Source organism: Phasianus colchicus, chromosome 6, assembly GCF_987193195.1.
Source record: "Phasianus colchicus chromosome 6, bPhaCol1.hap1.1, whole genome shotgun sequence".
NCBI lineage: Eukaryota > Metazoa > Chordata > Aves > Galliformes > Phasianidae > Phasianus > Phasianus colchicus.
In genome coordinates this window covers 53152137-53176084 of record NC_143441.1, presented here as the reverse complement: position 1 = coordinate 53176084, position 23948 = coordinate 53152137, and the positions used below count along the sequence as shown (strand labels likewise).

General features: G+C 56.3%; 4 protein-coding genes across 5 annotated transcripts; 2 read left to right on the top strand and 2 right to left on the bottom strand.

Annotated features, from left to right (window-relative positions):
- Positions 1 to 4: 4 nt before the first annotated feature.
- On the bottom strand, positions 5 to 2092 carry LOC149917640 (GTPase IMAP family member 7-like). Its single transcript, XM_090143328.1, has 2 exons — positions 1916 to 2092; positions 5 to 1202 (listed from the first exon to the last, which is right to left on the bottom strand). Exons 1-2 carry the CDS (start codon positions 1950 to 1952, stop codon positions 556 to 558), a joined length of 684 nt encoding a protein of 227 aa, XP_089999454.1. The 5' UTR covers positions 1953 to 2092; the 3' UTR covers positions 5 to 555.
- Positions 2093 to 6762: 4670 nt separating this feature from the next.
- Positions 6763 to 10617, top strand: LOC116238522 (zinc finger protein 707-like). Of its 2 annotated transcripts, none has more exons than XM_031608265.2 (5): positions 6763 to 6911; positions 7377 to 7503; positions 8267 to 8377; positions 8949 to 9050; positions 9130 to 10617. In XM_031608265.2, the coding sequence occupies exons 1-5, from the start codon at positions 6906 to 6908 to the stop codon at positions 10338 to 10340; spliced, it is 1557 nt and encodes a 518-aa protein (XP_031464125.2). In that variant the 5' UTR covers positions 6763 to 6905; the 3' UTR covers positions 10341 to 10617. The 2 variants fall into 2 exon arrangements, with proteins under 2 accessions (XP_031464125.2, XP_031464122.1); XM_031608262.2 differs by having other exon boundaries at positions 6765 to 6911; positions 8938 to 9050; positions 9130 to 9308.
- Positions 10618 to 16498: 5881 nt separating this feature from the next.
- On the top strand, positions 16499 to 18167 carry LOC149917639 (uncharacterized). Its single transcript, XM_090143331.1, has 5 exons — positions 16499 to 16683; positions 17351 to 17422; positions 17606 to 17665; positions 17773 to 17841; positions 17954 to 18167. The coding sequence occupies exons 1-5, from the start codon at positions 16579 to 16581 to the stop codon at positions 17999 to 18001; spliced, it is 354 nt and encodes a 117-aa protein (XP_089999457.1). The 5' UTR covers positions 16499 to 16578; the 3' UTR covers positions 18002 to 18167.
- Positions 18168 to 18340: 173 nt separating this feature from the next.
- KRABD3 (KRAB domain containing 3) lies at positions 18341 to 23749 on the bottom strand. Its single transcript, XM_031608240.2, has 9 exons — positions 23511 to 23749; positions 22347 to 22473; positions 22018 to 22242; positions 21829 to 21936; positions 21430 to 21579; positions 20779 to 20943; positions 20315 to 20431; positions 20004 to 20141; positions 18341 to 19918 (listed from the first exon to the last, which is right to left on the bottom strand). Exons 1-9 carry the CDS (start codon positions 23538 to 23540, stop codon positions 19260 to 19262), a joined length of 1719 nt encoding a protein of 572 aa, XP_031464100.1. The 5' UTR covers positions 23541 to 23749; the 3' UTR covers positions 18341 to 19259.
- Between the last annotated feature and the right edge of the window lie 199 nt (positions 23750 to 23948).

Below are 23948 nucleotides of genomic sequence, written 5' to 3'. Positions count from 1 at the left end.
CAGGTTCTCCACCGCACAGCACAGCAAAGCTCAGCGTTTATTGGGAGCTCCTGGAGGCCCGGCAGCACAGCACGCCCCGCATCGCCCCGTGCGGGCAGAGCCCCGCAGCCCCGGCGCCGGCGGCGTCCCACTGCGGCGGGACGGACAGCGGCAGCACGAGCCCCCCGCCGCGCACAGCTCCTTCCAGCCCCGGCTCTCGGCGGGATGCCAGCGGCTCCCGGTCCGCAGCAGCGCTCCGTGCCGAGCCCTCTCCCGAGGGGCGCGTCTCACAGCCCCCGCGTTCCCGTTTGTCTCAGCTCATCCGCGCCTGCGGAGCCGGGGAGGAGAGCGTCAGCGCAGCGCTGCCGAGAGCAGCGGAGCGGAGCGACGCAGCAGCACGCGCGCATGGAGCACCTGCAGCCCGTGGGGAAAGCGGGCACGCGGGGCAGGGGAAAGCGCAGGGCATGGAGGGGGAAGGATGGGAACTGCGAGCGGGGAAGGAGAGCGTCATCTTCAGAGCGCAGCAGGGACGGCACAGTGGAGGAGACGCCTCCTCCCACCCCGACCCCTCACTGCCTACAGGATGGTACAGAACTTCTCAAAGAATGTGCGTGTGTCTTCCTCCAGCATTTCTCGCGTGTAATGTGGAGCACTGCGATTCTTCTCTACCATGGCATCGATCACGGCAATGAGCTCTGCAACCTGCCGATCCCTCGCCTTCCCAGCGGCTGTGTTGCTGAAACCGATGTACCGATTTCCACACTTGGCTGCCAAACCGTTGAGGTATGGGCTGTTTTCTATGAAATCCTTCAGGTCTTCTGGATTATGCAGCTCTTCTGCTCTGGTAAATAACAGGATTGTGTACCTCTGTGCTTTAGTATGGAAGATCTTGGTCACCCACTCAGCCACTTCCTGCTCTTCCTGAGTGACTCGGCCCAGCTGCATCACCAGGATGATGGCATGGACCCCTGCATAGAGGAACCGAAAGGCATTCTTAATCTTTTCAGCTGTTTTTTCATTGTTCTCCCTTGTGTCAAATAGGCCAGGAGTGTCGACAACTTCAATTGGTCTTCCAGCAACACAGCCTTCAGCTTTCTCGTAGTCTCGGGTTACTGGCTGTGCTGACAGTGTAGAATGAAATCGGTTCTTCCCAAGGATGGTGTTCCCTGTTGCACTCTTCCCACTCCCCGTCTTCCCCACAAGCATGATGGTCAGCTGGGATTCTGTAGAAGAAGGAGAGATGTGTGTGAGCCCCTCGGTGCCGGGACACCCCCTGCTCCCCACACACCGGCTCCCTGGCGGAGGTGCCCATGGCCACAAGGAAAGGTGTCCCCGAGCCACCAGAAGTGGTCCTCAGGACAGTCGGGAGGAACGTGTGGCCCTGAGGGAAGCCACTGCTGCTCAGTTCCAGGCTTCCTCAAAGGGCTGCTACCCGGTACTTTTCTGATAGCAAAAACAGAAAGCAAATGAGATCTCACAGCTCCCCTGCACTCCAGGACTGCACTGGGTGAACAAAAGCCTGGGCTGAACCACTCTGTTTCCATGCACTGTCATGCACTGAGCCAAACTCGCAGTGGTGTTCATGCAGCACTGTCCCCTGGGCCATTTCCTGCCCTGCGTGGTGCCAGCGGGGCGCGGGCTCTATGACACAGGCACAGGGACAGCGAGGTTTGGGGTACAGCATCGCCCCCTGTGCTGTGTCTCAGGTGCACCCACCGCACACCACTGCCCCATTCGCCCTCAGCCTCGCTCTGTGAGCTCTCAGAGCGGGGAGATGGGAGGCAGCCTCAGGACACCCCCGAGGCCACGGCCTCCCACAAAGCCCATGTGCTGCGTGCACGAGGCTGCATGAGGATGCGAACCCCCCGTGCTTCCCCAGCACTCAGCCAGGAGCCCGGCTGGGCTGCAGCTGCCTGCGCGGCACTGAGTGGCTCACCTTTGCTTTGACGTCCTGCCATTGGGAGAGCACTCATAGGTGAAGCCTGGAAGGAGAGAGATTTTCAGTGAGAGTGGCACAAACCTCCCCTGCTCCCCTCCTGCGCAGCAGTGCCAGGGCTGGAACTGCTGTTCAGCTCAGCAGCACACTTATACGCAGCATCAGGAGAAAGGGAGTGCTGTGACTCGCAGATGGGTGCTGCTAAACAGGCATCTGTTATCTGTGTGAGGAGCCTCTTCCTGTTCAAAACCACAGCTAGCAATCAGCAGAAAACACCCAACCGTTACAGAAAGCATCAAGCAGGGTAAATATCTCCTTTGTATGAGGAGACGGGGTTTAGTTTGAGTTGGGGACTTCATCCCACCGGACAAGCTGGATAGTTGAGCTGTGGCCAATGGGATGAAGATCAACAAGAAGAAGTGCCAGGACCTGCACTTCGGCCACAGCACCCCGGGCAGCACAGCAGGCGTGGGGCAAGAGCAGCCAGAAGGCTGTGTGAATGAAACAGACCTGGGGGTGTTGGGTGATGCTGGGTTGACCATGAGCCAGCAGAGTGCCCAAGGGCCAAGAAGGCCAACAGCATCCTGGCTGTGTGAGCAGCAGTGCCAACAGCAGAGCAGATAAATGATTATCCCTCTGTACTCATCCCTGGTGAGGCCACACCTTGAGTACTGAGTTCAGTTTTGGGCCCCTCACTACAAGAAAGGCATTGAGGCCCTGGAGTGTGCTCAGAGATGGGCAGCAGAGCTGTGGGGGTCTGGAGCACAGTGCTATGGAGAGTGGCTGAGGGAGCTGGGATTGTTCAGTCTGGGAAAGAGGAAGCTCAGGGGAAACACAATTTCTTCTCCAAAAGAACAGTCAGGCACAGAAACAAGCTGCCCAGGGATGTGGTGGAGTTGCTGTCCCTGGAGGTATTCAAGAAACATTGAGATGCTGAACAGAGGAATATGGTTTAGTGGGGAAATGGTGGTGGTAGGTGGACGGTTGGACTGAATGATCTTGGAGGTCTTTTCCAACTTTGTTAATTCTATGATTCTACAATTCACTGCTCCATGCCCACAGCCCTCACATCAGCTGTTTCCTCCACACAACAGCAGGGCTGGCCGTTCTCCTGGCTTTTACTGCAGCCCAGCTGAGTGTCCACAAATCAAAACAGAATAGCTCCAAATTGAAATCCATGGATTACCTGCAACTCCAGTAATAACCATGCTGGAGAACTACCTGGATTGGAACTGCTGACACGAAAAACGTGTGAAGAGTGTTGATAATTGGAGATTCCATGCTGAGAGACGCTGAAGAACCGATTTCATAGATTCACAGAATCATAGAATTGTTTGAGTTGGAAGGGGCCCTTAAAGGTCATCTAGTCCCACTCCCTGTGATGCACAGGGACACTCACAGCTCCACCAGTGCTCACAGCCCATCTCCTACCTGTGGGTGTCTGCAGGGATGGGGCACCACCACCGCTCACTGCAACCTGTGCAGCACCTCACCACCCTTAGTGTATGAACTTCTTCCTTATATCCATCTAAATATCCCTTCTTTTAGTTGGAAGCCATTTCCCCTTGTCCTACCACACTGATCCTGCTACAGAGTCCATCTCCTTCCTTCTTACAGCCCCTTCAGATACTGAAGGCTGCTCTCAGCCCTCCCTGCAGCCTTCCCTTCTCCAGCTGCACAGCCCCAGCTATCAGCCTGTCCTTATCAGGAGGTGTAGGGAGGTGGATCACTGCTCAGCCTCTGTAGGTCCCTTTGATGGCATCCCGTCCCGGCATGTGGACAGCAGTGCACAGCTTGGTGTCACCCACACTGCTGAGGGTGCACTCAGTGCACTGCTGATGTCACTGTTGGAGATGGGATAGAGCACAGATCCCAGCACTGAGCCCTGAGGGACACCAGTGTCACTGCTCTTCATCCGGACACGGAGCTGCTGACCACCAGAGTGGTGGTACATCTCACAGCAGCGCCTCATCCACTGAACGGTCCCACCATCAAATCCACATCTTTCCCATATGGGGAGAAGGACATTGTGGGAGACTGTGTCGAAGGCCTCACTGAAATCCAGAGAGGTGATACCTGCAGCTCTTCCCTCATCCACTGCCACAGTGACACCATCACAGAAGGCCATGTTTGGCCAGACAGGCCCTGCCCTTGGGGAAGCCGTGCTGGCTGTGCCATGCCACTCCTTCCATGTACCATAGCACAGCTTCCAGGAGGAGCTACTCCACGATCTACCCCAGAACAGAGGTGAGACTACAGGTCGGTAGTTCCCTGCATCATCCTTTCTATCCTTCTTAAAAAGGGGCGTGATGTGCCCTTTTTTCCAGTCACCAGGGACTTCAACTGGCCACCATAATCTTTCAAATACCACTGAGCATGGCTTGGTGACTACATCTGCCAGCTCCCTTGGGACTCTGGAATGTATTTCATAGGGACATAGACCTGTAGATGTTCAGGTTCCTCAGGTGGACACGGACCTGTTTTTTGCTTACAGCAGGAGGATCAATGCTTCCTCAGTCCCATCAGCTAGATCGGTGTGTGAAGAGCAGTCACCAGTGGAGACTGAGGCAAAAAAGTTGTTCAGTACCTCAGCCTTCACTTTGTCTGTTGTTACCAGCTCAGCCTGCCTGCATTGCTCACTGGGGGTAGAATACCCTTTTGCACATTCCTTTTCTGATTGATGCACTGTAGAACCTGTTCTTGTTCTCCTTTGTGCCCCTTGCCAAGTCCAGTTGGGCCTTGGCCTCCCTGACCCCAGCCCTACACAGCCCAACAGCATCCCTATACTCCTCCCAGGCTTCCACTTCCTGTGCATGTTCTTCTTGCTCTCAAGTTTGACAAGCAGCTCCTGGCTCAGCCGTGCAGGTCTCTTGCCTTCCTTTCCTGACTTCCTACACTTCAGGATGAAGAGCTCCTGCATCCTGAGGAAAGCTTTCTTAAAGATCTGCCAGCTCTGCTCTGTTCCCTTGACCTTGAGGACAGATTCCCAGCAGGGGCTGTTGACAAATTCCCTGCAGAACTGGAATTTGGCTTTCCTAAAATTAAGCTTCCTGTTTTTTCTCCGTGTCTGTACAATATCTCTCAGGAGTGTGAATTTCACCATTGCTGCCTTTGAGAAACAGCCATGAGCAGGTTGAGAGTTTGTGTGTAAAACTGAGGGACTGAACTAACAAAGGACATCTGGTGGTTGGTTATGGGAAAAAATAAATAAAGCAGAAAACAGGGCTCTGCTACTGAAACAGGATCTTTGATAACTTTTAGAATCATGGAATGGTTTGGGATGGATGGGAGCTTAAAGCCCATCCAGCCCCACCCATGGCCAGAACCCTATTCATGGCCCTGGGCACCATGGGGATGGACCACCGCAGCTCTGGGCAGCAGTGCCAGTGCCTCACCACCCTCATAATGAAGAATTTATTCTGATGCCTGATCTAAACATACAGTCTGATAGCTTAGAGCTGTTCCCCCTTGTCTTATCACTTAACTCCCTGACAAAGAGTCTCTCCCTCCCTGTATTGCAGCCCCATAATGAACTGGAAGGCCACAATGAGGTCTACCCAGACTCTTCTCTTCTCCAGGCTGAACACCTCAGCCTGTCTCCATAGCAGAGGTGCTCCAAACTCTGAGCATAGTGCCAGCTTGTGTTCAGTATTTAATCCAAGAGCCCCAAGTCCTTCTCAATCCACCCTCTGCCCAGCCTGTCTCTGTGCATGGAATTGTCTTGACCAAGGTGCAGCACTATGCACCAGGCCTGGTTGAACCACAGGCAGTTCACAACACACCACCTCTCAGCCCTGCCCAGGTCCCTCGGAATGGCATCCCTTCCTTCCATCAATCACACCAGGCAGCTTGGTGTCATCAGAAATCATGGACTTGTGAAGAAAAGTATAATTGTGTGAAGACACAAAACCTACATGAGGACAAACAGATAATGACAGTGGATTGTTGCCCTCTACTCTGCCCTTGTGGGACCCAACCTGCAGATCCGTATTCAGATCTGGGACCCCCAAAACAAGAAAGATGTGGAGTGGGTCCGGAGGAGGCCATGAAGAGATTGGAGAACCTCTCCTAGAAAGGCAAGCTGAGGGAGCAAGGGGAGTTCAGCCTGGAGAAGACTGTGGGGAGACCTCATTGTGTCCTCTCTGTACATAATGGAGCTTATAAATGGGAGGAAAAGAGACTTCTTATATGGGCAGATCACTAGAGGGCAAGGGGGAACGGCTTTAAACTAAAAGAGGGGAGATTTAGGTGCGATGTTAGGCAGGGATTCTTTACCAAGAGGTGATGAGGTGCTGGCACTGCCCAGAGCTGTGGTGCCCAGCCCTGGAGGTGCCCAAAGCCATGGCTGGGGGCCGGGCAGCCCGAGCTGTGAGGCAGCCAGCCCATGGCAGGGTGGGGCTGGGGGTCCCTTTCAATCCAAACTGTTCCATGATGCTCCAATTGTGTGTGTCTCACCAGCACCAACCAAGGAAACACGTTGCTCTGCTCCTTCCCCCACAGGCACCCACTCCTTTGAGATCCACAGGCAAAGCCCCAGCACCTGCTCCCCTAAAGCTAAAGCGCTGGGAGCTGGGAGGTGGAAAATGACCTAGTCCAAATTACAGCATAAATCAGGGATAATTAATGAGGTGAAACGGAGGGGCCGGGCTCCAGGAGCTGAAGCCGTGCCGCGTCCCAGGCCGGCACCAATGGCAGTGCAACCAGCGATCACGTGAGCTGCGGCACCACTCAAAATGGCGGCGCCCACACCGACTCCGTGTGTGCTTCCCCCACTTCCGGTCGGCTGAATGCTTCCGCTGGAGGCGGGACTATGGCCGGAAGTGCGTATAAGGATTCGTAGGGTGCAACCTAACGTCGTGTGGCCTGCTTCCGGCGCGGTCCTGCTTCCGGCGCGGGGCCTGCTTCCGGCGCGGGCCTACTTCCGGTGACTGTCCGCCGGAAGTGGAGAGTAGAGGCTTGCGAGGCCTTCGCAGTTGTCACGGCCTCGCACATGGAGGTAGGATTGGGACCCGGCGGAGGCAGGCCCTGCCAGGCCTGCTGTGCCTCTTGACGCCCCGTGCCTCCTGGCTCCTCTGGCCTCTGTGCCTCGCTGCGCCTCTTGCATGTCCTCTCTGCAACACTGCATCCTCCACATCTTGCCTTTCTTCCTGTGGTGTGGAGCTCTGGGTTCCCGGGGCTCGCTCCCACCCACCTGCAGACCTCGGTGCAGACACTGCAGGTAGTCAGGCGAGCGGTTCTGGCTTTCGGGACACCACTGACTGCCTTGGAAACACAGGGGAGCCCTGGGCAGAGCACCTGGCAGAGGCATCATAGGGAGATCTACAGTCATCCCATGGCACGCAGGCAACCTTTGAACCTCGCCTAGTGATAGCTTTCTCAGGGGTGAAAATAATGTTTGGAAAGCACAGCATGTTTTAAATGCTGTGGGCACACTTCCAATGGTACAATGCTTGCTTTGCAGGAGCCTGTGACCTTTGAGGACATCGCCATCTACCTGAGCCGCGCAGAGTGGGACATGGTTGCAGAGGAGCAGAGGGAGCTGTACCGCAGCGTCATGCTGGACAACTATGAGCTCTTGGCATCATTGGGTAATGTGCAGCTTCAGCTCCTGGAGAGCTGCAGCAGGGGTAGGGAATTCCATCATACTTGGATCCATCAGGATCTTGCTGCTCCCATTGTTTTAGGGATTAATCAGCTACAGAGTGAGGGAACCACCCTGAGTACCTGCAGTCCTGGGAGCTTCGTGCTGAAAAAGCACAAGATTTGGGCATCTTTCTGCCAGCATTGGCTGCTTTTGAAAATGTAACTGCAGTGATCTGCACACACCATAATGTCAGGCAAGGACCTGCCTTGGGCCACCACCTCAGTCTTCTTCCCTGGTTGCTGGCGCAGGGACGCTATGCGTGAGTCAAGGAATTGTAGTAAGCAGCAGAGTAGGAATAGCTTGTAGGTGACAGAATCACTGTGAGGACAGCTGGCAGGAGTCACTTGGCCAGCGAGTAGACCCAGAGATCATCAGCTTGTGATGGCGGTTGTTGTTGCCTGCACAAGGGCCTGAGACAGGCCCTGGAGTACATCCTACGCCCCAGAGCTGCTCCTGGGACAAGCAGCTGATCTCCATGGCTAGGAGTGCTGCCAGGCACTGCCGTTGGCTATGGGGTGAATTCACTTGACAGCTGTGCTAGCCATCTTTTTTTTATCTTTTTTTTTCCTTTTTTTTTTTTCCACCGTGATTTCAACTCAGACTTTTCTGACAGCGAACCACAGCTTGAATTATCAGAGAAAATGTTTCATTTCCTGTTATTTCTACAACTTGCATTTCATAGTAGAACATTTATCCCTGCTTCATAGGGTACCCAGGCCCCAAACCTGACATTCTGCATCGACTGGAGCGTGGGGAAGAGCCATGGGTCAACACACCACAGAGCCCAGTGAAGTGGGATGGACCTGACAGACCTTTTGGTGAGAAGTTGCGGTTCACTCCCTCGGTACTGCTTATCTGGACAAGGAGCACACCCCAGGGTCCTCACCAGGGTCCTCCTTCTATGTGGCTAGCACATCTCTGCACTTTCCACTTGCTCTCCCGTCCTGATCCCTTCTTTCCATGCTACCTGTATTGAGAGTATCTCCCGTATTTCCCTCTGGCCATGCAGCCCTTTTTGCATTTGCTAATGATGGCTAATGAAGGCTGTCATCCCCTGTAGGAGGGCTGTGGCTCAGCAGGGTTGTTGTAGATCTGCTGCACCCAAGAAGAGCGCTTCCTCCCAGTGCCCATGAGCTGCTAGCATTAGATGGCACCTACCCAGAGAAGCTGTGGAGTCTGCTTGGTGATCTCCAACCCCACTGTGATGTGGGGCTGGGTACCCTGCTCTGGGTGGCCCTGTTGAGGCTGGGGGGGAAACAGAGGGACTCGGAAGTGCCTCTAGCCTCAGCCAGGCTGTGATTTTGTAGGGCCTTTCCCTCCAGCTAGATTGCTGTAGAGCAGGAGGGCTTCCTTCACTGGGAAGGTAACATCTTTCTAGTTGCCGTGCAGGATGCAATGGGGACAAGAGATGGCTGGCAGAGTCATGCTCCAGCAGGTGGCTGGATGTTGACAAGCACAAGGTGCTGGAGGAGACACACACCCCCAGCCATGGTGAGTGCTGGTCCTGCCCCAGGCTCTACAGCTAAGTGCCTCATGAAAGAAGGCAAACTGTCCTCCTCTCTCTAAACAGGAAAACGTGAGCCGTGGCTGCTGCGGTCCAGCAGACTGCTAAAGAAGTTTGGGTGTCTTGAGGGTAGGAATGAATTGCGGTCAGAGGCAGCCAGCAGCCAGCCAGCACCAGAGGGAAGAAAAGAGAAGGCACAGATGGGCTGTTTGACCAGGAATTTAGAAACAGAGGATGAACAAGGGGTCAAGACAGAGTTAGCACAAAGCATGGAAAATGTGGTTTCTTGCAAACGTCTGCACAATAACTGCATGGAGACATTTCAAGAGACTGTACAAAAAACACATAATGTTTTAGAGGAAGTAAGTGTTTTTCAGGCAAACAGGGAATACAGGGAATCTTCTACTAAGGATCTGAATGAAACTGTTCTGGAAGACCACTGTTACTGTGTGAGTAATACACTGCACTGCACTCAATTTCCACATGCTCTGAGAGAACATGACTACTGCGGTAACAGTAATACTGGTGTCTCAGTGCTCAGAGACCATGAATACTGCCAGGTACAAAGGTTTTCTTATCGGAACAGAGTCCATAAAGTTGTTTGCCGTACTTGTAGGTTTCGTGCCATAGCTTACAGGCTGTCAAAGCGAAAATCCTATGTAGAGCGTATCATCTGGAAAGCTAAGCGAAGTGTGCGATTTCTCAAGCCCACCTTCAAAAATTTGCGGTTTTCTCGAGCTTTATTCTGCACAAAATGTCTTTCTGTATCTCCTTTGTCATCATCTGTTCCTCTGGCTAGGGCAGATGACTCCACGAAGGAAACTTGTGGGGCATTTTGTCCTCCTGCAGAGCAGGTGGCTTTGCCCCAACAGAAGAAAGAAGACTCCCAAGAGGTGATTGTGCTTCCACAGCCTGAGAAGGAAGACTCTCAGGAGGAGACATCAGAAGCAGCCAGTGCCCCTGCAGCATCTCTTGAATCAGCAGCTGCATCCCCACCCCCCAGTGAATCTGGGAAGCTGCAGGGTGTAGCATCACAACCTGAGGCGCTTGTGCACCAAGGGATGCAAGAGGCAGAGTTGATCCATAAGCCTGACATTCAGCAAAACACAGAAGGATGCAAAGTTGTTAATAGAAGTTATGTATTGCTGCACGATGCTTATGAAATGGTTGTGTGGACTGTTGATCACATGCTGGAGTCTGCATGCCAGGCATTTGAGCTTGGTGGCTATACTCGGTGTAAGGAAATGCGGCCTGTGATTACCCAGTCTGACAGCTGACCACCAGAACATGAGCATCTATGCCTGCTTTGTCGTGCTGAACAGACAGAACCCTGCAGCAAAACCCACTAATGTGGCTTAGCAGGAGAAACTGAAAGGTGTACTAAGGGATCAGTGTATAAATGAATAGTACAACATAAATGGATGCAAACCTTGGTTTGTAATGCCTGCTGGGAAAAGTGTGATCACCTGGGAGGCTTCAGGGAAAAAACAGAGGAAGAGAACAAGCAGGACTGGTGCAAGTAAAAGAGGAAGAAGCCTGGGAAAACTTAGAAGAGGTGGAAGAATAAGGGCAGCTGTGTGTTAGTAGGCTGCTCAGACTTTCTGTCTGAGCTGTGTGCGATCACTGTGGACTTCCTCCTTGTTAAACCATTGCCATCTGTTTGTGTGAGCACATGTTCACGTGTCTGTCAGCATGCGAGCTGTGCTCGCTTGCCTGGGCTGGACCTGGCAGAAAGGGATCTCAAGGTGCTGTGCACAGCTCTGCCTTGGTACAGGGAGCGTGTGTGGTGTCCTGGGTACTCCCTCTCGTAATTTAAGCTTTTTGACCATAGGGGAATTTTTAAGAAGGAATTATAATCTCATTTTTTTTAAGAGACTGCATATCCCACTGTTGTGAAAGCAGGTGAGGACATATCTTGCAAAGCATTGCTGCATTCCTATGTGAAAGCTATTGGAAAAAAACCATTGCAATGGGAGGTGAGGTTCTGATACTGGAAAGGCTGAGAAGAGATACTGGGGCTGCCTCGTGCCAATGCAGTTGCATCTGGCGGCCCTGCCACAGGGCATGGCAGATCCCAGCAGCTGAGAGGGCGGTGCATTTTAGTTGGTCTCTGTTTCTCACTATTCAACTGTATTTTCATCATCAATAAATCAATTTTCCCCATTTTCTTGAGTGTGACCAGTGAGTGCAATCTGTGCCTTACTTCCACCGTGGAGCTTTTCAAACACCTGATATCCAAACTAAATCTGCCCTTTGAGCTCAAAGCCATTTTCCTTTGTTCTGTCACCACAGAACCTGCTGAAGAGTGTGTCCCCTCCTCTCCTGTTGCTCCCCTTTAGATACTGAAGGCCGCCCTCAGGTCACCTCACAGCCTTCTCTTCTCCAGGCTGCACAGCCCACGCTCCCTCAGCCTGCCTCACAGGAGAGCTGTTCCAGCCGGAGGCGCAGTCCCTGTGGCAGCACCGAGGAGCCGCGGCAGTGGGACACCAGCAGTGCTGCGCACACGCTGTCAAGTGGGAAAATGGCCGAACTTTGCAGCTCCAAGACGCGATCCTGAGGCCTCTGAGGGCCAGGCCCAGCACCTCGGGTCACGTGGGGCACTGTGCCGATCCCGCAGGCTTCCGTCCAGAAATGGCGCCAGATCAACCCAACCTGCTACCGCCACAAAATGGCGCCGCCGAGAGCAACAGCCAATCGCGCAGCCGGCGCCGAGTCACGTGGCTGCGCGGACTAGACGCGCGCGCTGCCGCACGGAGTTGTGAGTCTGAACATCACTTCCGGGTCACGGGCCGCGGCGTGCGTGAGGCGGTGCTGCGCCGGAAGCGCGTCTGAGGATGTTTACACGGGCACAGATCTCCTTCCGCTGCGGTTGCCGTGGCAACGCGGGCTGCGGCGGGGCCCGGGCCACATCCGGCTGCGGCCACTTCCGGCTGCACGGCGCGGGAAGCTCCGCGGCCCACGGCCTCCCCCGCCCGGCTGCGCCCGCGAGTTTGTAAACGCTGTGACATCAGCCAGCTTTGTGTTAGAGTGGCGCGCGAGCAATAACATCCGCCCCGTGACGGTGCCCGAGTGTGTGAATGGCGCAGCCGCCATTTTGGAGGCCGTTTCCGCAGCAGCGTGGTTTATTTCTACGCGTGGTTCGGTTCCCGTGCGATGAGATCGCCGCCCTCTGGACGGCATTTTGTAGCTCACGTCACCAGCCCAGCGCTGCCGCGTTCCCAGCCGTGTTCTGCCGTTCCCTGCCACGCTCCCGTCTGCGCACACGCATCTGAGCACTTTATTGGCTTGAGCAAAGACAGATTTCCTAGAAATCCGTTCTTCCACGTGTGGGTCCTCAGCTGTGTGCTCCTCCGTCGCACAAAGTTGTTCTCTCTGTTTGTTCTCTATCCAGGCAACCTTGCTGGCACTCCTCGTTGTCCTGCCAGTAGTTCTTCCCAAGCCTCAACCGGGCAGCTTGAGAGGCGGCCCGTCTGAACCTCGTGCTGTTCAACGAGGCCCAGGGCAAAGTGCTGCCCTTGAGTCAGGGCAGTCCCAGATACGAGCAGAACGCACCGAGAGCAGCCCTGCGGAGAAGGACTTGGGGGACCTGTGGGAATGGAATGTTGGTTCTGCACTAGATATTAAAAGCGGCAATTGATCTGAAGAAGTAGAACACAATGTGTTTGTCTTCTGTAACTTATCCTTAGAAATAGTTGGTGTAAAAAGTAGGAGTACCGTATATGTTACTAGCATATCTTAGAAACATCGTTGCTGAATTTTGTGATTAATTCTTTCTTGCAAAACTGCAATAGTTTTTAAATGTTCCAAACAATGGGGTGTAGTATTAGGGACTAGAAAACCTATTGTAGGGTTGTTCTGTTAGGATAGGAGACTCCCAGCAAAAGAAAAACAGATTTAACAAACATCAAAGAAGCCAGGGCCTCTACACAAGGCTGGACTGTCTCACTCTGTGGGAAGGTTGGGATGCAACAGGCAGGCATCCAGATACTCCCCTCTGCCCTCCTTCCATGCTTATCTCTGTGCAAGGACGGACAACAGATGTCTAGAAACAATGACCAAGTGTGGAGTAAGTGTTAGAAGTTAATTAAATAATTAGAGATTTATGTTTAGCCAGCAAAGATTTATGTTTATCCAGTATCTGTATGTTTAGTGAAGCGTCAAGAAGACTGTGAACCTGAAGTACTCAGCCATGAGGAACTAGGGGAGGAAGAGATAAGCATCGAGTAATAGGGCATAAAGGATCTAACACTGTTTTCTGGACGCTCTCCTGCTTACAGGAGGCCTGCCATTGCAATCGCAAATAAAATCTTTATCAGAGATACCATCCTGGTAAATTATTTGGATATTGCAAACAGTTCTGATGGTACAAAGCTGCACATGATCCAGCAGTGTGCACTCGCAACCCAGAATGCCAGCATTGTCCTGGGCTGCATCACAGAGGGGTGGCAGTGGGCAGGGAGGGGATTGTCCCCCCCTGCTCTGCCCTCATGGGACCCTGTCTGCAGTACTGTGTGCAGAGCTGGGGCCCTCAGTGTAGAGAGATATGAAGCTATGGGAGCAGGTCCAGAGGGCCGTGAAGATGCTCAGAGGCTGCAGCATCACTCCTGTGGAGAAAGGCTGAGGGATTCAGGAGTGTTCAGCCTGGAGAAGAGAAGACTCAAGGAGACCTCATTGCAGCCTTTCAGTACTTAAAGGGAGCTTATAAACAGAAAGGAGAGTGACTTTTTACATGGGCAGAGACAGGACAAGGGGGAACACATTTAAACTAAAAGAGGGAAGACTTGAGTAAGATATGAGGGAAAAATTATTTACTCAGAGGGTGGCGTGGTTCTGGCACTGCTGCCCAGAACTGTGGTGCCCCATCCCTGCAGTGCCTGAGGCCATGAGGGGTGTCCCTGCCCATGGCAGGGGTTGGAACTGGATGGACTGTAAGGTCCCTTCCAACTCAAGCCATTCTGTGATTCTATGACTATGTGTTCATCCTGGCAGCAGCTCCAGCCTCATTCCGTACACTGGTGTGGTGTGTGCCTGAGTTCTTAGAGTGACAGCAAGGCACAGCTTGGGGCATCACAGCGAAGTCCTTTAGTTTTCAGTATTACAAGCCATCAGCAATAGGAATAGGAATATAGCAGCACTCTCTTGTCCTCCACCAGACCTCAAACCCAGCGTTCTCTACGAGGCAGATCGCGAGGAAGAGCCATGGGATTGTTATAAATGTAGGTAAGCGCGTATTGTGCAGAATGCTGCAGCCTTCCCCTTCCAAATCTTTCCAAAGCATGACTGCAGTAGAAGAGGTAAGAAATCCTTTTACAAGTATGTCAATGGTAAGAGAAGAACCAAGGAAAATTTCTGTCCTTTACTTGATGCAGCTGGGAATGTGACCACTGAGGATAAGAAGAAGGCTGAAATCCTCAACGCCTTCTTTACATCTGCCTTTAATAGGCAGATCAGTTATCCTCAGGGCATTTTACACCCTGATCTGGAAATCTGGGATGCTACGCAGAACACACCCCCAGTGATTCAGGTGGAGATGGTTAGAGAACTCCTCCTCCATCTGGACTGTCACACGTCCATGGCACTGGACAGGCTCCATCCTTGGGTGCTGAGGGAGCTGGTGGGGATGATTGCCAAGATGCTCTTGGCCATCTATCAGCGCTCCTGGTTATCTGGAGAGGTCCCAGAGGATTGGAGGCTTGCCGATGTGACTCCCATCTGTAAGAAGGGCCGTAAGGAGAATCTGGGGAACTACTGGGGAATCAGCCTGACCTCAGTACCAGGGAAAGTTATGGAGCAAATCATCATGGGTGAGATCACATGGCATGTGCGTGGCGTCCAGGGGATCAGGCCCAGCCAGCATGGGTTCATGAAAGGCAGGTCGTGCTTGACCAAGCTCATCTCCTTCTATGACTGGGTGAGCAGACTGGTAGACGAGGGAGAGGCTGTTGATGCAGTCTATCTAGACTTCAGCAAAGCCTTTGACATGGTGTCTCACAGTATTCTGCTGGGGAAACTGGCTGCCCGTGGTCTGGATGGGCATACCCATACCCTTCTTTGGGTAAGGAACTGGCTGGAGGGCTGTGCCCAGCAGGTAGTGGTTAATGGAGCTAAGTGCAGCTGGTGACCCATTACAAGTGGTGTCCCCCAGGGGTCGGTGCTGGGACCCATCTTGTTTAATGTCTTTATTGATGACCTAGATGAGGACATTGAGTGTACCCTCAGTGAGTTTGCAGATGACACCAAGTTGGGAGGTGGTGTTGATCTGCCTGAGGGCAGGGAGGCCCTGCAGAGGGACTTAGATAAGCTGGTTCGCTGGGCTGGGGTGAATGGGAAGAGGTTCAACAAGGCCAAGTGCCGGGTCCTGCACTTTGGCCACAACAACCCCATGCAGCACTACAGGCTTGGGGACGAGTGGCTGGATGAGTGTGAAGAGGAAAGGGACCTGGGGGTGTTGGTTGATGCTCGGCTGAATGTGAGCCAGCAGTGTGCCCAGGTGGCCAAGAGGGCCAGCGCCATCTTGGCCTGCATTAGAAATGGTGTGGCCAGCAGGAGCAGGGAGGTGATCATCCCCTGTACTCAGCTCTGGTGAGGCCGCACCTCGAGTGCTTGTTCAGTTTTGGGCCCCTCACTACAGGAAAGACTTTGAGGCCCTGGAGCGTGTCCAGAGAAGGGCAATGAAACTGGTGAGGGGTCTGGAGCACAAGTCTTATGAGGAGCAGCTGAGGGAGCTGGGATTGTTCAGTCTGGAGAAGAGGAGGCTCAGGGGAGACCTCATTGCACTCTGTAACTTCCTGAAGGGAGGCTGTGGTGAGGAGGGGTTTGGCCTCTTCTCCCAGGCAATAAACAGGACCCAAGGAAATGGCTGCAAGTTGTACCAGAGGAGGTTTAGGTTGGACTTAAGGAAGAACTTTTTCTCTCAGAGAGTGGTCAGGCACTGGAATGGCTGCACAGGGAGGTGGTGGAGTCACCGTCCCTGCAGTGTTCAAGAGGCGTCTGGACGAGGAGCTACAAGATATGGGTTAGTGCTTGTGGTAGCAGTGGTGATGGGAGGAGGTTGGATGGTTGGACTAGATGATCTTGCAGGTCGTTTCCAACCTTGGTGATTCTATGGTTCTATAATTCTATGATGCTGTGATTCTATGACTGGGGTAAGAGCCATGGGAGATTTGCAGCCTCTACAGCCACCCTGCGCTGATCACTTGTGCCTGGGGTCACAGGGATAGGGATGAGGTGGTGCAGAGGGACTGAAGGATGCAGGAGGTGGAGGAGTCCCACTCTGGGCAACCATCACCTTCCATCATCCAACCCCAGCGCTTGAGGTGGCAGAGGGCAAGCTGCCCCATGTCTTTCTCAGAGGGGAGCGGCCTCTTTGCACTCCTCCAGCCCCTCACAACTGCCCTCCCCAAGTGACTGACCGCAGTGGGAGGCCCCACAGAGAGCTGGCCAACAGCAGGGTCAAGGTCCAGGCAGGGGGAGCTCAGCAACAGCGGGCAGCTGAGCTGTGCCCCACGCAGCGCCATGAAGCTGGGGCTGCTCTGCGCCCTCGCCATGGCCTTTCTGGCCCTGGCCATGGCTGACCTCAAAGACTCCAAGAAGGGGAAAACGCTCACGTGGAACAGAGAGGTTGGTGGTGGGTGAAGGGAAGGGTTCAAAGACAGCAAATAACAGTCAGGAAGGGAGGGAGGCTGTAAGGAGATGCCATGAGGAGGGGGGACGGCCCCAAATGTGGCACAGCAATGCAAGAAGCAAGCCCCCCACACCGCACCCCAAGGGATGCCATCTGCTGTCACCAGCACCCTGCACTGGGCAGGTGAGAGCCCTGGAAAGCTGCTGTCTCCATCCTGGTTCCCTGTGCTACTCTGGACGAGGGTGGCCCCGAGGATGGGCTGGGGGCAACAAGGTGTGGCCAAGCCCTTCACTCCGAGGGGCTGCGCTGTGGGGGGAGTCCTGGAGCATCCCAGGGCCCTTTGCTCCCCGAAGCACTGTGACCACTTGCACAACCAGCAAACATTTCATCAGGGCTTGGCAAGGGGATGAGAAAGGGGAGGAGGGCTGCTGTCTGGGGTCCAGAAAGTTGTCATCCCCTCCTCTTCCTCCCCATTCTCCTTTTCTCCTTCCACCATCCCACTTACTGCCACACAGCTCAGGTCTGCTCCAATCCCACCACGGGAGAACAGCACCAAACAGGTGCCAGTGCTCCCACCACACCCCATGGGTGTCCCACTGCTCTGAGTGCCCCGCAGTGGCCCCACTCGGGTCCCCATGGGGAGCTGACTCCTTCCCTCTGCAGGCAGGGACGCGTGGCGGGGGCCGGCGCAGACCACACCAGCTGTGCTCGGGGTGCTTCTCTGTGCTGAGCGAGGTGAGAGAGGGGCTGGGGACAAAGGAGGGGGGGGACCCCACACACCCCAACACAGGGGCAGTGGGGGGCTCTGTCCATCCCCAAAGGCTCAGCTCTTGAGTGCCCCTTGAGAAACTCCAAGAAAAACACCAGGGGCACCCAAGACATGCTCCCCTCACATCACTCTGGACACCCCCCCTGTAGGAGTCCATCGCAATGTCTCGGAGCACTGGGGACGTGGATGAAGCTCAGGCAGGCAGGCAGGTAGGTGCAGGGACCCCCCATGCCACTGGCTTGGCTGGCAGACACAGCACCCCCCTCCCCATCGCCCCATGGCTCTGACATTGCACTTCTTCCGGTGCTGTGTCCAGGAGCGCACCAGGAGGGAAGTTGAGAAACCTGCACAGCAACGCCGCAGTCACTTCCCAGAGCCCGGACGGGTAACAGTACAGCAGGAACCCAGCACCCCTTGGTGACACCGAGCCCCTGAAAGGGGACCTCTACAGGGACCCTGTGCCATGTCCCCAAAGGTGACCGTGCTGTGTCTTGCAGGACAGGAAAAGAGGAGCAGCAGTGGCCAAGCACAGCCCTGCGCCATGATGGAGCTGGGGGTCCCACCACCCCCTGACTGCACCGCAGCCCTGAGGGGAGCCAGGAGGTCCCGCTGTGCCTTCTGCATGGTGGGGCTGCCCCGCCACCCCAGAGTCCTCCTGGGGGCAGCACCCCACCCGCCACATGAAGCTGCCAAATAAAACCACCAAACCAGCCTGAGGGTGTGTGTCTGTGGAGTGGGGAGTGCTGGAGAGAGCCATGTGCTGGCACTGAGCCCCCACCTACCCCCCTGCTCAGCCACTCACCTCCTACTTTGTCCCATCTCTATGAGTAACTTCTCCTCCATGCCAACACCTTAATCTGTGCCCCCCCCACTCAGCCTCCTCCCAGCCTGCCCTCTTGCAGTGCCCCAAAAACAGGGAGGACCCGGGTGCCCTGTCCACTCCCATTAAATGAGGTTTATTTGGTCAGTGGGGAGAATGAGGAATGGGAGAGGACAACGAGAGGTAGGACACTTCCCCAATTAGCCACACCTGCCCAGTTAGCGTTAATGAAGGCAAGCAGCAAACTCACTCAGCCACAGTCGTTGTTGGGCTGTGAAACGCTGCCTCAGAGCTCTGCAGCAGATGGAGATGTTGGCTTTGGGGCCAGATGGTGGGGACACGGCTCTGGAACTGCCCAGCCCTGGGGCAGGAATGGTGCACAGCCCCAAACGCACTCCAGGAGACTGGGATGAGTGAGGGGCACTGGAGTGTGATGCTCTGAACACCCTAAATCAGGGTATGGATGCATCCTGAAGCATTCCAACAGCCTGGGGGGGACACACGGGAAATGTCACCAGCGTCACTCAGCAGCGAGGCATCGGCAGTGATGAGCCAGGCAATGCCTGTAGGTGCTGTGGTGGGCTCAGTGCCAGCACCGGGATGAGGACATGGGCTGTCCGAGCCAAGAAGCTGCCTGGCACTGAGGGGCAGAGGTGGGAAGTGGTGGGGCCCGTGCACTCTCATGCACAGGTTTCCTTCTGCTCCACAGGAACTGAGCTCCCCCTGTGCTCCCCAGACTGCACAGGGTCTGATCCTGTCCAGAGCCATGGATGAAACCGAATCAGCTTTACCAGCCCCACTTTATTGCAGCACAGATCCATGCACACTGCAGGGCAGGGGGTCCCGTACTGGAGGCAGGAGACAGGGGGTACAGGAGGGGGTGAGCTCACCACGGCCACCTGAGGAGTTGGGGACAGCTGTGTATCCCCAGGTGGGACCCAGCTAAGAACAGGCCTGGGTTAGGGAGCAGTGCACCAGTCCTGTCATAGAGCCCCCAGATCCTGTGGGGCTGCAGAGCTGTTGGCTGCTCCGGACCCACAGCGAGGCAGCGCGAGGCCCAGCACCGCCGGCAGCACCATCTGCAGGATGGTGACAGCATCGGAGCCGTCGGGCAGCGCACAGCTGCCACGCCAGGCCCGGCTCTCCAGCGCCCAGCAGCGTCCCTCCAGGCGCCGGATGGCATCACGGAGGCGCCGGCGGCTGCGGATGAGCGCAGCCACATCCCGTGCCCTGCCCCGTGCCCCCTGCTCCAGCCGTGCCAAGCGGCTGCGCACACCCAACACCTCCCGTTGTGCCGTGCCCACGTCCCGGCGCAGTCGGTGCAGCTTCTCTGCCACAGCAGTGCGCAGCTGTGCCAACTCTGCCCGCAGCTCCAAGGTTCCCCCACAGCCACAGTGCTTCCGTGGGGATGCAGGGACCCGCCCAGGACGAGTCCTGGGATGAGTGCTGGAGCCCAGAGGGGACGTGGCCCTGAGTGCCCCTGTGGCCGTGCTGCAGGAGCTGCAGGGTGAGCGCTTGGTGCCACCCAAGGAGGGTCTCTTGGTCGCTGTCCCCATGGCAGGGACACGGGCACACAGCCACGTGCTGCCATCAGTGCAGCTGTCTCCCAGCACACAGTTCTCTGCAAGGCTCACCGTGGTCCCTGGAGAGCATAAGAGACCCATTAGTGGGGTGTCCCCAAAACACCCCCACCCATATGCTAGGATGGCACACGGTGCCGTGCTCACCTGCACTGGGGCAATGTTGGGGTGATGCCTCAGCACCACTCAGTGCCAGTGCAGCACCCACAGGGTTCCGGCACGGCGCCTGCACTGCCACAGACCTCAGACACCGGAGCAGACTGCGCAGCGGGGCCTCGTCCAGCACTGCAGAGAGCAGAGGGGACAGATGTCCATCAGGGCCACCCCCGCCCAAACACCACGTCTGCCATAGGATGGATCCATCCCAGCACCATGGCACCAATCCCTGCCCCCCGCCCGTCAGTCACCTCCTGGCCCCAGTAGGTGAATCTTGCTGTGTCCCAGAGCAGCTCACTCACCAGGGCTCATCTCCAGCCCCCTCTGCTCCTCTCTCCCAGTGTCCCCAATGGATGTGTTCATGCTCATCCACTTCGAGATCTCCATTTGGTGGAAGCGCGGTGTCACCAGGGCTTTGCCTGCAGAGACAAACCAAGCACCAAACACTGGGATATCCCCTGAGCGCCCTGCTCCCTCAACACAGAAGTAGAGGTGAGCACTGTGCACCCCAGAAAGGTGCCAGCCCCAAGGCCCTGTACCCCATCCCCACATCCTGAAAACCCTCCCTCTGCCACCATTGCATCCTCCTAAAACCTGCAGCCCAGGGATGCCCTGCTGCACCTTAAAACCCCAACCTGGTTATGGGGGTAGGATCCTGGGACTCACAGGGCAAACACCACCTGCAACCACAGATATGCCACAGCACACCGAGTGGCAGATTTGGGGCAGTGCCCCCAGAGAAGTGTGCCATCAGCTACACACCCACCTGCTGCAGAGGGGCTCTGGCCCTCATTCCTCAAGGCACTTGGCTCTACAGCCCCCCGTGTTCCATGGGAAGCCCCCAGTGGGGAATGGCACGATGTCGTTGGGATGGTGATGGCCCTCAGACAGTCGAGCAGCCCTTGCAGGGGGCTGTGCCCAATGCTCCCACCTGAAGAGAGCACACAGCATCAGCAGAAGGCACATTAGAATGGGGGGCAGCAGAAACCCCTCAAGGACACCCCCAGGGACTGGTCCCACAGTGACAGTGCAGAAATGTACTTGGGGACTTGACTGCACAAGGATGCCAAGGGGAGTCTCCCTCAGAAACCAGACCCCCCCAGGATTTTCCCCATATCCAAGAGGCCCCAGAGGTTCCACTCCAATCACAGCCCTAGTTGTGACACTGAACCCCAAAGCCAGCGGTCATGGGGACCTGCAGTTCATCCTGCTGCTAAGAGCACTGTGCCCAGCCCAGCTTTGCCATGTCATGCTTCAACGTGCCATGCTGTGCCATGTTCTGCCACGGTGACACCACACCGTGCCATTCTCTGCCACGGTGACACCACGCTGTGCCATGATGCTGTGCCATGCCATGCTGTACTGTACTGTACCCCGCCATGCCATGGCACATGCATGGATCCTTGCCATGCCTCACCTCCATGCGAGCACAGCCCTCCCAGCTCTGCCTGCTGCCCCTCACTGCTGCTGGGGGTCCTGGGTGGGCAGGGGTCCCCCCTCGGCAGCTCCTCCAGGCACCTCTCCACGCTCCACAGCGGGGAGCTCTCAGCCAGCACTTCTGGTTTAACTGCAAAAGCAAATGCTGACCCCACACCCTGCTGATGGCCCCCCAGATCCCATCAGCCCCATGCTGTCTACCTCCACTCCCCCAGTACATGAAGAGTTCCCATCTTCATCTCTTTGTCTCCTCCCTCCCAGTGCACCCATGTGGGATCCCCCTGTTTCCATGACCCCAGTGCCCCCACCCCGCTCCCCAAACACCCCCATAATGCATCCTCACAGCACCTTCCACTGGTACTGTGGTACCGGTACCGACCCCAATGCGGTGCCATGGGCGCTGTGCTGCTGGGGCTGCCATGCCACGACGGTACCGCTCGCTCCAAGACATTGAGATTGGAATTCTCTGGAGCTGCCTGTGCTTCACCTGTGCATAGGGAACATCCCCACGGTGGTGGCTGTCACCCACTACTATGGACCCCCTCCACCCCTCCGGCCCCATACTCACCACCTGCACCCAGAAGTTCAGATCGCAGTGCCATATCCCCACCAGCAGCAGCACGTGGCCCTGCACCATTGGAGCTGCCAAAGAGGAACTGGGGGATGTCCCTCACCAGGCGTACCAGGGCACAGAGGGACGCACTGCTGGGGGGTCCTCGTGGCTCCTGCCCTGTAGCTGCATCTTGTGGTCCGTCTGCATCTGCAGTGCCAGAGGGAAGCGCCAGTTCTTCACCTGCAAGTGTGGGTGCTGGGTCTTGTACCATGCCACCCTCTTGTCCCCGTGGCAGTGGATGGGGACGTGCAGCCAAGGCCGGAGCAGTCCCTGTGGTGCCCTACCAAGGGATGCCAGCAGCTGCTCCGTCGCTGCCGTCACCTCGCGGTGCAGCTCCCGCTGCCACTCCTCCAGCAGCGCCCACTCCTCCACTGAGAAGCACACAGTCACCTCCTCCAGCGTCACCAGCACCTGCAGACACAGATGGTGGCAGCGCAGGGGAGGGGGATGTGTCCCTCCAGCAGCACCCACTCTGGGCATGGGGTGCAGGAATGGGGCATGGCTATGGGGTAGAGGGACAGCTTGCTCCTTGAAGGGGACAATGCAGAGCTCAGCCTCGTGGGGGCTGCAATTGCACCACTGGGCACCACGTGTGGCCCAGGTCCATTCAATGCTGCAGGGGCAAGAGAGGATGTGCCCCTGGGGTGGGAGCTGTGGCTTCACTGGAGTGCAGCAGAGCTGGTGCATACTGTGACTCATGGCACAGAAGTCCCTGAAGTGCCCATGTCATAGAAACATCATAGAATCTGGGTTGAAAAGGAGCACAATGCTCATCCACTTCCAACCCCCTGCTATGTGCAGGTCGCCAACCAGCAGCCCAGGCTGCCCAGAGCCACATCCAGCCTGGCCTTGAATGCCTGCAGGGATGGGGCATCCACAGCCTCCTTGGGCAACCTGTTCCAGTGCCTCACCACTCTCTGAGTTGTGTCAGCTGTGATGCTGTGTGTCACACACACATGGCATGCAGAAACCCAGTGCCAAGCGCTGTGCCCTCCTAACACCCATTCAGCACTGCTTGGTGGAGATCTGAGGTCCCACGCTCCACATCTGCTCCCAACCAATTGTCGCTGCAGACACAACCAGGAGTCCCACCATGTCCCCGTGCACAGCTACGTGCATTTCACGCTCTGCCAGTGACATGATGCATCCCGACATGATGCTATTTGCAGAGGTGCTGCTGCCCAACCTCACGCTCTGTGTGCCACGCGTGATGCTGGCAGTGCTCCAGCAGGGACGTGCTAGGAAATTAGCACAAAGCATCCAAAAAGGGTCTGCAGCCATCCCGTTGGGTTGGGAGTACGCAGAGTCCAACGCACCGCTCTGGTGGCTGCGGGATGCAGGGAGTCTCTGCACGGAGGGCACTGCTGGCTCTGTGCCCCCGGTGCCCCGCAGAGACAGCTGTGGCAGAGCCCTCCCCGTGTCCCAGAGGCGGTGCTGCCCCCTCCTACCTGGCGAGGCACAGCCATGGGTCGCTCCATCGGCGGCTCCGGGGCACCGGGAGCTGAGGGGTGCCGGGTGCTGCTGCCGCCCGCCCCTGGAACAGCTCCACTCAGGACAGCTCTGTTGCCCGTCGTCCCCCCGGATCCCCGCGGTGCCGGTGCGGGGCTCACCTCGGGGCACAGCCGAGCAGGGGAGCCGAGGAGGGCCGGGCCGGGCGACCCCTGCGCAGAAGGGACGGAGCAGAGCTGTCACGGCGCGCTGCCACCGCGCTGCAGAGCGCGCCCCGAGGTGCCGGGGCGCCACGTGAGCCACGCCCCCTCCTAGACCACGCCCCCAAACGGTATCAAACCACGCCCCGTTCCGTCCTAACCACGCCCCCCGAGCAGGTAGGCCACGCCCCCCACGCTCCTGCAGCCTGCAGGTGGCGCCCGATCCCCGCGCTCGGC

Bases quoted from the DNA above. Each gene is read 5' to 3' on its own strand.
- LOC149917640 (XM_090143328.1), bottom strand. From the start codon at position 1,952: ATGAGTGCTCTCCCAATGGCAGGACGTCAAAGCAAAG. The intron at 1,203-1,915 runs GTGAGCCACTCA...CTTCTTCTACAG, and splicing joins GGCAGGACGTCAAAGCAAAG to AATCCCAGCTGACCATCATG.
- LOC116238522 (XM_031608265.2), top strand. The intron at 7,504-8,266 runs GTAATGTGCAGC...CCTGCTTCATAG, and splicing joins TGAGCTCTTGGCATCATTGG to GGTACCCAGGCCCCAAACCT. The intron at 9,051-9,129 runs GTGAGTGCTGGT...CTCTCTAAACAG, and splicing joins GACACACACCCCCAGCCATG to GAAAACGTGAGCCGTGGCTG.
- LOC149917639 (XM_090143331.1), top strand. From the start codon at position 16,579: ATGAAGCTGGGGCTGCTCTGCGCCCTCGCCATGGCCTTTCTGGCCCTG. The intron at 17,423-17,605 runs GTGAGAGAGGGG...CCCCCCCTGTAG, and splicing joins GCTTCTCTGTGCTGAGCGAG to GAGTCCATCGCAATGTCTCG. The intron at 17,666-17,772 runs GTAGGTGCAGGG...TGCTGTGTCCAG, and splicing joins AAGCTCAGGCAGGCAGGCAG to GAGCGCACCAGGAGGGAAGT.
- KRABD3 (XM_031608240.2), bottom strand. From the start codon at position 23,540: ATGGAGCGACCCATGGCTGTGCCTCGCCAG. The intron at 21,937-22,017 runs GTGAGTATGGGG...CCCTATGCACAG, and splicing joins TGAACTTCTGGGTGCAGGTG to GTGAAGCACAGGCAGCTCCA. The intron at 19,919-20,003 runs GTGAGCACGGCA...TATGCTCTCCAG, and splicing joins CCAACATTGCCCCAGTGCAG to GGACCACGGTGAGCCTTGCA.